The following is a 12,934-nucleotide window of genomic DNA, read 5'->3' on the forward strand; positions in this document are numbered from 1 at the left end:
TCATTCTCCTCTCACCTCCCTCCTTTGCTTTTGACATTTCTTCTTACTCATAGTCACCTAGACAATCCTCTCCTCCCTTTCCAATCACTGTAGGAAATGAGCGCATGTGCGTCTGAGCGAGCGGTCTCCAGTCTTGGTCCTAGCCTTCCACTTTGTGTGGCGCAGGCAGGGTCTCTTTGTCTTGGCCCTACACTGCTTGCCTGACCTGATGGCTCATGACCAGCTACTCAGGATTCTTTAATCTCTTGTCTCCCATCTTGCCATGGAAGCACTGAGGTCACAGGTCATGACTGAGGTCACGGGTCATGTGTAACCTCTCCTGGCACTTAGGTGAACTCTGGTGATTAAAACCTAGGTCTTCGTGCTGGCTAGGCAAGTGCTTTTCCCCTCTGAGCCATCTTCCACATCCCTGCAGGAAATGACTATTAAAGGGTTAGTGATGGACTCGGGTTTGCAAAGATCCAACTTCTCCCTGGCAAGAGGGAGCCCAGTCAGAAGTCATGATACCAACGCAGAAGGGGAAGCACTCAGGATGCTGAGGCTTCCAGAAGGTTAGCCCCTAATGTGATTACGTGACACTGAGTCCTCCAAGACCGAATTTCTGAAGTTTTGGTTGTGAGCCTTAGCCTTTAATGGCTGAGCTCTCTCTCCAGTCTTGAAACCTAATTTCTTACAGAATCCCAACAGAAAACCTGTTCTGACCCTAGCATGTCCCAGATAAGGCTTTTCTCTACCAACTTCTATCACCAGCATAGAAGAAACACCCTCACTCGGACACTTTGGGTGGGGTAACTAGGAGCTCCCTCCCAGACTCCTCCCTCCTCTCATTTCCCCAGCCTGCCCCACCCCCACTCAGGTTCTCTCTGGGAGGTGAAAGGAGATTTATTTTTTAGCTATCCCAACAGGTATAATTCAATTAGGATATTTTTTTTAAAAGAGGTATTTTGTCCCTCATACATTCTGCCTCTCAAATAGGTGTCGTTAACATAAGGCTAGCTCTAAATATGTTTCCGAGGCTGTACTTCCCACCAGTCATAATGATTGGTGACTTGCTGATTAAAAAAAAGGAGGACTTTCCGCTCTCTCTGCAGAATCTGAGGCAGTGACTTTTATTATTTGCGTTTACTTATTTATTTATTGAATTTATATAGTGCCTTTTCTCCAAAGGAGCTATAGAAACTGCAACACATATGTAACTTCCCAATGCCATCTCTTAGTTTTATAGCAGCAGAATATAGAGATCTGGGGGAAGGGCCAACAGCCTGAATGAAGGCATTTGTTTAAAAGGCTGGGGCAGAGTAAATTTTAGGTCATAGATAGGCTATGTACGGTTGTATCTTTTATTTTTTCCTCAGGTGTTATGAGTTTGGGAGGGAAAGGCCTGTCCCAGCTGCCTTCCCCCTAAGGTGCGGTGACTGACGCATCTGAGGTCTCTTCTCTATCCCACAGACCCTGTCACTTGATGCTGTACTTTCACTGACAGAACTGCTAACAGGTTTCAAGCCCCACCTCCAGATCTTATCCGAAAAGGGAGAGAGGAACAGAATTCAGCTTATCCTTATTGAGTGTTAATGACCCTGTAAGATGCAATTTCTTTTATTTTATTCTGTTACCTAGAAAATCTATCACAGCCTTGCAGTATTGATTGCCTAGTCTATAAAGAGCTCGCTTTACAGCGTGACTGTTAGTAACATGGTTACTTTAATGAGTGACTCTTCAACACCTCAGATTTTCTCTAAATTCCAGCTTGGCGGTCCCACAGTGGATTTAACACAGAAGGTCCTTAGTGGTGAGATCATATTTTCCTGCCTTGCTGTGAGAAATTTCTGGGTAGCCCAAAGCAACACTCACTGTGGACTATTTGTATAAAATTTTCCTTTGCTTGGATGTGCCATGCGTAGAGACAAGTCACCCTTAGACACATACAGTTGCTGGCCAAAGAAGGTCTTGGAATGGGTCTCTCTCTCTCTCTCTCTCTCTGTGTGTGTGTGTGTGTGTGTGTGTGTGTGTGTGTGTGTGTGTGTGTTGGTCTGTCTCTATGTTTCTATTTGTCTGTCTTTGTCTCTCTGTCCTTTGTCTCTGTCTCTCTGTCTTTCTTTGTGTGTCTCTGTCTCTGTGTGTGTCTCTGTTAATTTCTCTCTGTCTCTGTGTGTCTCTGTCTTTCTGTCTCTCTGATTATGGGCAAACCAGGCCTGGTCTTATAAACACCAAGTCATGTCAGAAGAGCAGAACAGCGGTTTTTCATAGGCTTCCCATTCTAGAGACCTTCTGCTGGCCCACTGTGGCGCCCTCTGACAGAAAACTCCTACACCAAACAAAAGGGAGAACACAGTTGCTGTGTCTCCTGTCCTCTGTTTTTCCAGGACCAGCCCTGAGCTGAGCATCACCCACTAACATTTCAACCCAATATAAGGAACTGACAAGGTGAGACTCAGGACCTGTGATTATTCTCCATACATAAATCATGCTTAGAAAATTAAGGGGCATAGTAATGTCATAACTTAAGATGAAATGGGCTTGAACATAAGTAAATGGTATGGAAAATGAGCAAAAAAATATTCTTCCTGCTCTGGTGTCACAGTGAGTGGCACCTGGCAAGTTTCTTCATATTTCAAAAGTTGTTAATAAGGTAGCAGTGGGTGTCTGCTTTGAGTGTACTAAACATGGCAGCCCCTCCTGGCTTGGCTTAGACTAGAGCATTCCAAGCCACTGTTTACAGAGTTGATCCAACTCTCACTGGGCCCTACTGTGGTAGATTTGTTTTCAAGGCTTTGTCTGGTGTCCCTAATTTAAACAGCTGTCCCTAATGCCAGACCTCTTTGACACGGCCTCTTTACTCATCAAGAAAATGTAAACACCACATTGACCTGCCTTTAGCCTCTTTTCCCTTGTCACAGCTTGAACTCAGAAGCTACCCAGTGCCCTGCAACACCTAAGCTCTGGGGAGACCAGCCATCTTCTGTTGTCCCTGAAGACAAGGAAAGCTAGACAGCTGTTCTGGTCCTTTTACTAGGTGTTTCCATTGATTGTGTCACTAGTAACACCAGCCTGGACTCCACGAAAGGAGAAATGCCAATCCTGCTCTCAAAGGATTGACGTATGAGTCCCAATAACCACCTGGAAGAGAGAAAAACAAATTCTGTTGGTTACTCTTCTTTGTGACTTTTTGCTCACTTGAAGCTTAGCTTCCCTCACTTGGGATTAGAAAGAATAAGACACTCCCACCCCGCCCCACCCCCATTTTCTCTAGAAACAGTCCTTCCTGCTCTGCTAGCAATTTAAATGCAGTGATCACAGCCATTAGCTTCCCTATCGCTGTAATTGTTGTTAATTGTTATAACTGTTTTAGTTATTAGTGTTGTCGTTATTGCTCTAGGTCCTCTGTCTGTTTTATGCTGAATATATTAGAGCTTTTGCTTTTGAATTACCAGGCTTTATTTAGTGCAGAGTTACTTTTTTTTTTTTTTTTTTTTTTGAGACATTGAGAAATGCTGGCGTTAAGTGTTTTTATTCTTTCGTCTTTCATTCCAAATGGACAGACTAGAAAAAAAAAATAATTAGGTGGAATAATGTTCTCAAAATGAGAATGAGGATGTTTTGAATTAATTAACTGGTCAGAAGATTGCATCATTTCTGACTTACGCTGTTGCCAATGTGGTGGAAACCTAACTAAGCCAAAAATCTAGTCTACAGAGACAAGCCTTGCTCTCAGGCTCCTGACTCCTTTCTTTGCCCTGTAGGGACCAGCATCTGCCCTCATTCTCCTGTCTGAGGATGACCAAGCCTAGTTTAGGGCACAGCTGAAACTTCTACAGACCTGCAGACCTTCAGGCCCTTCCTAAGGCCAAGTGAATGAAGTCTTGCTCAGCCTCCCTTCCTCCCAACTTCAAGATTTTTCTGTGAGCATCACTCAGCAGGCCAGGCTTTTGTAGACAACTGAAGCATCGCAGAATCCTCACCTGACCACTACTAACTCTTCTAAGTTCCCTCTTACGTATAGCATCCTCTAGCTCCTCAGCCCTGAATACTGGTATACTAACTCTGGTCCACTGCATCTCCCCAGCTAGAGGGCAGCCTTGAGGGCAGGGACTGTACAACTGGTGTGGAAGCCCCAGTATTAGCGCAGTCCCTGGTGTTATGCACAGGCCTGATGGATGCCAGGGGATGAACTCATGAAGCTGCCTGCACACATATGCATAAATATGAATCTCATAAGTTAAACAAAGATCTTATACTCTGGGGATCCGATCTGACCCAGCTGAGGAATGATGTCCCCATTGATCTCCTTAATACCAAAATACTCTGTGGACAGCAGGTCGACTGTGCTCCCCAGTTTTAGCTCTATCATTCTGTTTAACTTCTCAGAGATGTTAGTCATGGCCCTTAATCTTGGGGCTGGGCTGTCTCCTTGGTTCCTGAACACTTCTCTCAAGGCCTTTCTATATTCTTTGTGTCTTAGAAGGTTCATGTCTATGGTTGATTAAGTCTGTCTCCCTGTCTCCCTGCACCCCAGCTCCCTGTATTTTAAGACAAAGTCTCTCTCAGGCTAGTCTTGAACTCACTTTGGGAGTATGGTTGGCCTCAGACCCAAAGCAATGTTCCTTCCTGAGTCTTCTGATTGTTGGGATTATAGGTGTGAACCACTATGTCTGCTTTGTAATGTGTCTTTAGCTTAGAACTTCACCAGGTGGTCTCTTCCACCATTATCAAGTCGTGGTAGGACTCTCATCTATAGGCATATGATGGTTTATAAACTCCCTTACAACTGAGGTGCCTTAGGAGCTGTCTCACACCCAAGGACACTGTGGGGATCAGAAACTCAAAGTGACTATGAATAGGCCAGTGAATGCCAACATAGCTTTGCCAGCCTTCCCACAATTCACAAATAGCCAAATTGGGGTTTTGAAATCTGTTTTTTCAAATTTTCAAAAAATTCCTTTTCTCTGTCTACAAATCCACAAAGAATATTGATGTCAAGTGGCTTCTCATTCCTAAACCTAGTCAAACTCTCAGGATGATTTATAAACTCCCTTACAACTGACAATGTATAACACAGCCTCTGGGGAAACAGCCATCACTTTTTAAGGTTGATATTTCTCTATCATTTCATGCACTGATGTCCCCCAAAAAATATGTGCTTTCTCTTTTCAACAGCTAGCGGTTTTTCTCCCAATATATTTTTCTTCCCAACATGTTGTTCTTCAGTCGACGGCAAAAGGTTTCCTTGGCAGGTACTTTGTATGCTGCCCTCTGCTGTCTGATGCAGAGACAGACAGGCTGTGTAAAGAAAACACGCCCCGGTCTCCATAGTTGACGGTTTATTTCTGTGCAATCTGCTCTTAGCCAAATGAGACAGTCTCTCCTCTGCGTTTGTGCACTTTAAGATGCCTGCAATAAGAGTCTTTTACAAAGACACGCAGGGATCTGTTCCACTGTGACTCTGTTATTTGAATTATTCATGTTAGGAACAAGGTGGGAAGGGAGCAAACACAGCCAGGCCCTCTTTGGTATATACCCCACTAACCATGTGCACCCCATCTGGTGCCATCAAGAGCAGCCTTAGAACCCCTGGTGCCCTCGAGAGAATCCAAACAAATTCAGACCAAGTAGGAATCCGTGAGACAGAGTCCCTAGAAATCTCACAAATATTTTCGCTCCATTTTTATCAAGACAGAGTGTCACAGTGAAACTCGGGCTGGCTTAGAATTCATGATCCTCCTGCATCAGCCTCCTAGCTAAAAACAGATGCTTAACTACATCTCAGGATTCCTGAGTCCCGTCCATCAAATCTCACCTCTGGCAGGTGCTTGGCTCACAGGGTCTAGTATGGAATGTTCTGAGGAACTCCAAGAGTCCCTGGTCCAATGGGCATTAGCTCTCCCACCATTCAAACCTCCTCAACCTCCTCATGCTGGCCCACTGTGTACGATGGTGTTTAACCTTTCCGGGTAGAAGAGGATCAATACAAATTCTTCATTGTTAAGAATCGATGGCTGTCCTGTGGCATCACTACCATCTAGTCTGGCTGAGAAGCCCAGTAAATCTCTCCTGCGCTGTCTAAAGCTTGGTTTGGTGTCTTCAGTTGCTTTTATGTTTAATGCAGATCAGTTTGGTTTCTGTTCCCCAGGGGCTTGCAGATAAATCTTGGCAGACATATTCAGGGTCTACAAATGAGATGCTGGAAAAGGGCCAGCCCACCCAGAATTTAGTTGTAATGGATGAGACACCCCCATGGCTCCACTTAGAGGTTGGGCTATTCGTTTCAGTATTTATTGGTGACTACCTCGTAAGGTACCTGGGATGAAGCTCCTGGGTAACAGAGGAGGCCCAAATGTGAGGTGTGATGCAGAGGAATGCTGGCTGACAGCCTGTCTTGTGGACAGGCTGAAGGGTCTGTTCCTTCAGATGCATAAAGAAGAGATGTACTCTGGTGTTTGGATGCCCTGGATCAAGAAATCTAGTGGAAAACCTCTTGGTGCTGCTTGTTTGCAAACCACCTGAGAAATAATGAGCTTGATTTTCTTCTATTAATAAATACATCTATTACCATATATCGAGTAGCATTCCTACTAGGGGTGATCTGTAAATATTTCATGTGAGTTAATGATCTCATCTTCTCATAGTCCTTTGCTCTGAATGTTTGTCATCTGGGGCCCCCTGAATCTTAAGTTTCCTGGAGGCTGTATCAGAACCCCGGTTTCCATTTGCAGCCAAACTGATTCCTTTTATCTTTGCTTCCTCTTCTCTTTGATCAGTGGACTGTGCCGATTATTACCAGGGCCTATGGGATTGCCATGGTGACCAGCCAGATGAACTGTCCTTCCAACGGGGTGACCTCATCCGAATTCTGAGCAAGGTAAAAACGTAGACTATAGGGGCTTGGGTCCAAAGCTATATTTTCATTCCTGTTAGTATACTCATCACACCCAGAATTATCCCATGTTATCACACCTCTCTCTGTATATTACATGGCTCTCCTTACACACCGATCAAAAAATCCTCCTTAATGTACAATTGTTTGGGAAATATTTTATTTAAAAATCGAAGCCCAAGAATCATTTTTTTCACATTTAAACATACACTGAAGCAAATTTAAATATATAATGAGGTAGATTCAATACTAAAATGAATGCTGATCAAAATCTGATGTTTTCTGAGAACTTATGGTATATAAAGGTCACACTATGTACATAATTTATTACCATATAATACTATTGAAACATTCTGGCTAGGTACACTAGGGTTTTATTTAATTTATAGATAAATGAGACAATAATATAATTACCTGTGGGAGGAGGAGTCAGAACCTGTTAGCTCAATTGGTTTGAGCCAGTGCTGATAAGGCCAACCTACTGAATCCAGTTGCACACAGCAGCTAACTCTTCTCTTCCTCAGCCATCAGCTGGCCCTAGACTCAGCTGACACATGCTACTGCTGATCATAAAGTAACAGGGCTTTTTTTTTTAAGAGGGATAGATTGTTGCCTGTCTATCATAAAAAACAATTCTGGAGTCGCAGGCTACAGGTTGAGGGAATTTTTGGTCATCATCCCGTAAACAAACAAACCAAAAAAGACTTCACATATTATGCAGCCAGACTAAGATGGCATGTTTTATTCCTAAGAGAATTTATCACAGAGGACTCTCTATGCCGCCCATCCATATCTACAAATACAGTTTTGAAATAGGCATCATTTACTCTTTAATTGATGAGTATACAAACGCCATGGAGGAGAAGGAAGGAAAAACCCACCGTTATGAACGTCACATTTGCTGTTCCTCTTTAGTCTATGACTGGTACTACTTATACCAAGGGTCTATTTGTGCCTGAGATATGCTGTGAGTTCCTTTACAAAAGACCAAGGGGCAGGCAAAGTGGCTCAGTGGGTAAAGGTACTTGCTACCAAGACTAGAGATCCGAGTTCAGTCCCAGAGATGATGTGGAAGGAGAGGACCGACTCCTGAAAGTTGTCCTCTGACCTCCACGTGTGCATTGTGGTACACACAGTAAATTAGTGCATAAAAATGTAATAAATAAAATATAATAAAATACAAAATGCAAAGCAATAAAATAAAACGTAATAAAAAAAGAAACAGACCAAGTCTGACTCCAGATGTCTTCAAGTGGTTCCAATGAACCAGGCCCCGTTAAACAATAACTAAATTCAGACCTGGCCCTTTGTAGGAAGTTAAGAGCTTTGTAGGCTCCGCTGGATGAGATCTCGATGTTCTAGTGATTTCTCCTGCAGATCTAACTCAGCACCACCCTACCACAATTTCAGTGCAGCTCCAATACACCAAGAATAAATTGGAAGCAAAGAAGGGAGTGGACATTGGCCTGATTGGTATTTCAAATGCCCGAAAGCAAGGTTTGCCGTGTAATAGAATTTGTGTACATTACCGTGCTGGCATTACAGGGTAATCGAGTTATCCACTCAGGTGTGACCAGGCCTCTGTTTGCCCAGAGCCTGCAGGTGAACAAATTAACTGTTTACATTGTCTAGAGGTGCCTGCAGCAGGAGAGGGAGTGCAGAGCCAGACTGGCGGCTGGCCTTCTCTCTGTCATGATTATTTTGTTTGTTTTACATGTCTTTTGCCTTTGTTAATGGCTTCTCACTGGGGGTCCCTTCCCTCCAGTTAGATCTAAGGGGGCTGTGCAGTGACCTGTCCCGCAATATAGAGTGGTGTGTGGTTACCATGGCTGTGGTATTTCTGAGAGATGCCTAAGAACGTTAGACTGGTCTTTTACAATCAACCCCTGTTCCCCTCCTCCACGACTACATGCTAATGCATCAGAGTTTAATTCGGTGAAAATGCCTCGCTGCCTTAATTCTATCAGCTTCTTTCTCCACTGTTCCGGAAGGTTCTAAGTCTATCAGTATTTCTGCCCCCTAAGCTATACCAGGTGCCTCCCTTCCTCATATTGCTAATCCCTGCAAATCAGAGGAGGAAATGAGAAGGTTGTAGTTCAAGGAACATTCCTTTTGCAAGCTCCATTCTGGTTAACGTCAGCTTGGGGAGCCTCTGGGATTGGATTTACCTTGATTCTATTACCTAACTCAATCAGAGCCCTTGGACAAAAAAAAAAAAAAAAAAAAAAAACCTTAAAAGACCTCCCTTCCTGTTTGCTTGTCCCTAAAAAACACAAATGAACCAATTCATACAGATAGAAAGGGAGATTCTCATCCCATCGAGAGGCTCAGCCATTCCTGCTTTCTGGAATTCTCTCAGGTTCATCCTACTTCAGCCCCAGCTGGCTTCCTTTGCTGGAATGAGCCTACCTCTCAGTCCTGGAGCAAGAGAACAAACTGACCCACACTGAGTTTGGTCCAAGAGCAAGGTGTCTGGAGTTCTCCATATTTCTTCCCTTGGCTGAGCAAGGAAGACTCTCTAGAAACCTGCAGAATGTTTCCCTGCAGGATGCACAACACAGGGGCAAAGCTCAGCTCCGTGGACTTGCTTCCTCGCCTGGAAAATGAGGGAGTTGTTTCCCCGACCCTAGATCCTTCCATTCTCCACACAGTGGGCCTGATGGTGCCAGGCTGCTGGAGAATTCCACACAGCACCCTGTTGCAGCTTTGAACAAGTGCTCAAGATGCCACCTGTTTTGTCTTCACCCCCACAGGAACAAAGTAAAACCTACAGTGCTAAGGATCAAATCCAGGGCCTTGTGCATGCTAGGCCCTGGATATTCTACCACCCACTAAATCCATAGCCCTTTATTAAAGAAACACTATGCTGGACGTGGTGACACTCGGAGGCAGAGGCATGCCCATCTTTGATTTTGAGACCATCCTGGTCTACATTTTGAGTCCCAGGAGAGAGCCAGGACTACATAATAAAGAGACCCTGTCTCAGAAAATATAGGAGGGGAAAAAAAAAAAGAAAGGGGAAGAGAAGGCTGCGAGGAGAGTCTGGAAGATGGAGAGTCAAGGCGGGGAAGTGAGTTGAACAGATAGAAAGGGGGAGATGTCAACTTTTAACCCTGAGTTCCTGGTGCTCCCTGCTGGGATTGGAGGGTGTTTGTTTCCTTGTTTGTTTGTTTGTTTGACTTAACACATATTGGTATTTTGTCTGAACTTATGTCTGTGCCCTCGGAGGCCAGAAGTTGGCTTGGGACCCACCTGGGACTGGAGTTAGAGATGGTTGTGAGTCACCATGTGGGTATTGGAAATTGAAACTGGATTCTCTGGAATGGTAGGCCATGCTCTGACCTAATGAGCCATATCTCCAGCCCTGTAACACACACACACACACACACACACACACACACACACACACATCATATATATGATACATTATATATATGGTACATGATCTATACATAGATAGATAGATAGATAGATAGATAGATAGATAGATAGATAGATAGATAGAGAGATAGATAGGGCAGACAGACATACAGATGAAAAAATTCACTCCATAGTTATCCCAACAGCCTACCACCTGTCCTGTTCTCAGGTAGGTTATTTGTGTAACCTTGAAAATAGTCACTTAAACTTTCTAGGCTTTAATGTCCTTATCTGTAAAAAGCAGGATAGTTCTGCTCATAGGGTTGTGATGATCAGAGACTGTATGTAAAGGTGTATGTAGCCCTTAAGTAATGACAACTCCTATATTCTTCTGACTACACTAAAGCAACCTTTTGTGCTGGGCATTTCCTATGATTTCAATAAATCATTGATACGATAGAGAAAAATGAGGGCCAGCAAAATGGCTCCGTGGGGGAAGACATCTGCCCCCTGAGTTCCATCCCTAGCACCCACATGGCAGAAAGAAAGAACGAACTCCCAGAAGTTGTCCCCTGAGCTCCACATGCTCGCCTGTTGGCACATGCACACACGCACGAGCTATGGCACTCACACACGCATATAAATAAACGTTAACTCCTCTTGTTAAAAATGAGAAAAGTGGTTTGTACACCAAGAACTCCTCAGAAGCCCCATAGATTGAGGCACAAAGTAAAGTTCTCTCACGTAGGTAAGAACACTCACTGCCCAGTAAAGAGGCCTACGTGGAAATCCACTGTGTCTTTGTGGTTTAGAAATATCACTGACAACAGAAGCTCTCTTCCAGAAGAGGCCTGAACCATGTACCCATCTCATGAGCAGTAACAAGGGCACAGCCAGCAGAGAGCCCTCCCGCTGACCGCCCCTCAGCACATCCACACATTCCAAGGCCCCATGCAGCTTCATGCTCACTTAACTCGCTGACTTCTAATTTGGATCTTAAAATATATTAGAGAAAGATTTTAATAACGAAGCGGATGTGAACACCCAGCGGATGCTCCTGCACTCCTTTTGGGCCCAGAGATTTCTGAACGGCTTTTTTCTGGTAAGAGCCTCCCTTCCTCCCCCTGGAGGAGCCCGGACACAGCTCAAAGCCACAGCAGGGTGTTTAGCGCTTTTCAGTGGCTCCAGATTGTGGCGCTGGTGCAGGTCTCCTCATACGTAACGGATCACTCCTGAGAGCCTGCCTCTCGTAAATTACTTCCCACGATGCCGGCGACCGCCGCAGAATTCAAGTTTGAACAGAACAGGGAAGAGGTGTTCGAGAGGCCTGTTCACTCAGCTGCATTTTAATTTCCTTTTCAATCTTGTCCCAATTAATTTCACAGAATTAATCTCACAGAAGCAAACTCTGCAGCACTGAGGCTGTGTGGTTTTAGTGTGGCGGTCGCTCTGCCTGAACATGAAATAGGAGCTAATATAAAAATCCATCTGCTGTGTTTGAAATACACACCGGCTGCCGCCCAGTCCTGTCTGACATTCCAAGAAGCAACAGCAGGGGGGAAAGTGATTTGGGGGTTAGTGGCCATCAGTACCTGGCAGGGGTTCAACAACAGGTGTACTCCAAAAATTCATTCTGTCTGAGCTCCATGCATGACAGGGCAGGTGCTGAATCACTCTGGGTGTAATGACACCATACCCTGGCTTAGCTCCTTGTATCTGAGGGCTGGCAAGGCCCTTCTGGAATCCAGTGACACTGTGGTCTCTCAAGAGATACACGTAAGATGCCTCTAATTGGAGAAGAGAAGTCACAATTTTCCTTTTAGAGAAGTGACCCAACTTCCAGCCAGCAAAGTTTTTCTGTAGAAAACATGCCTTCTACATAATATCTTGTCTAAGATACCACAGAACAGAATGGCCATTGGGAAAAGATCAGCCTCCGGTTCCAGAATAATTTATGGCAGTACAGGAGCCATCCAGCAAATAAAAAAGGGGAAACTTTGTAGGGTGTGGAGCCACACACCTTTAATCCCTACACTCTGAGGCAGAAGCAGGCAGATCTCTGTTGAGTCGGAACAGAGTAAGTTCTAGGCCAACCAGAAACACATATTAAGACTGTCTCAAAAAACTTGGTTAACTAGAAAGAAGAACCACCCACCCCTTACCCTATGAGTAGGTAAACTGAGCCAGAAGGATGCATCCCCTGGGCTTGGGTTGTGTTCTTCACCAATGGGTGTTAGAGACCTTTAAGGGCTCGTCCAGGGCCTTCTTGCCTTGGAAATCAGCACTAGAGCAGCAAGTTGGGCGTCCTTAGAGTTGATACTTACGTGGTGGCTTAACCAGGACGGGAAGGGCTTCATGGCTCCTGCACGGCAGTCTCTGAGCCAACTTCTTAGCTGGTGGAAACAGTTTGTCCTGAGGCACTTCATGTGGGTAGATGGACGTTATATGAACGAGGACAGCTTCATTTTGTCACCTGGGATGGAACAGCTGTTTCTGGTTCCAGTCATCTGAATGCAGCAGGGTCTGGCCAGGCACACCTGGGCTGTGTTAACATATGCCTGTTGTAATGGGATTTTAAAAACTCAGGAGATTTCCCCCCCTTACCTTCTCAAAGAACTACTTAAAAATATGGACCTTTCTCTTTCCTTGGGTACTTCTTTCCTTCCTTTCTTAAAAAAAAAAAAATCTGTATATTATGAGAGA

The 12,934-nt window shown here is 44.5% G+C and overlaps 1 protein-coding gene across 2 annotated transcripts in view; it reads left to right on the plus strand.

The window, feature by feature from the left end:
- SKAP1 (src kinase associated phosphoprotein 1) overlaps positions 1 to 12,934 on the plus strand; it is a gene marked incomplete at both ends in the record, with an annotated part of 274,300 nt that overhangs the window by 245,648 nt on the left and 15,718 nt on the right. For both annotated transcript variants that reach the window (XM_080924400.1, XM_080924401.1), the window contains one exon: positions 6,756 to 6,856. In XM_080924400.1, the coding sequence (XP_080780526.1) occupies positions 6,756 to 6,856 (101 nt within the window). The remainder of the gene's footprint in view (positions 1 to 6,755; positions 6,857 to 12,934) is intronic.

The sequence above is a fragment of the Micromys minutus genome, assembly GCF_963924665.1.
Source record: "Micromys minutus genome assembly, chromosome: 10".
Lineage (NCBI taxonomy): Eukaryota > Metazoa > Chordata > Mammalia > Rodentia > Muridae > Micromys > Micromys minutus.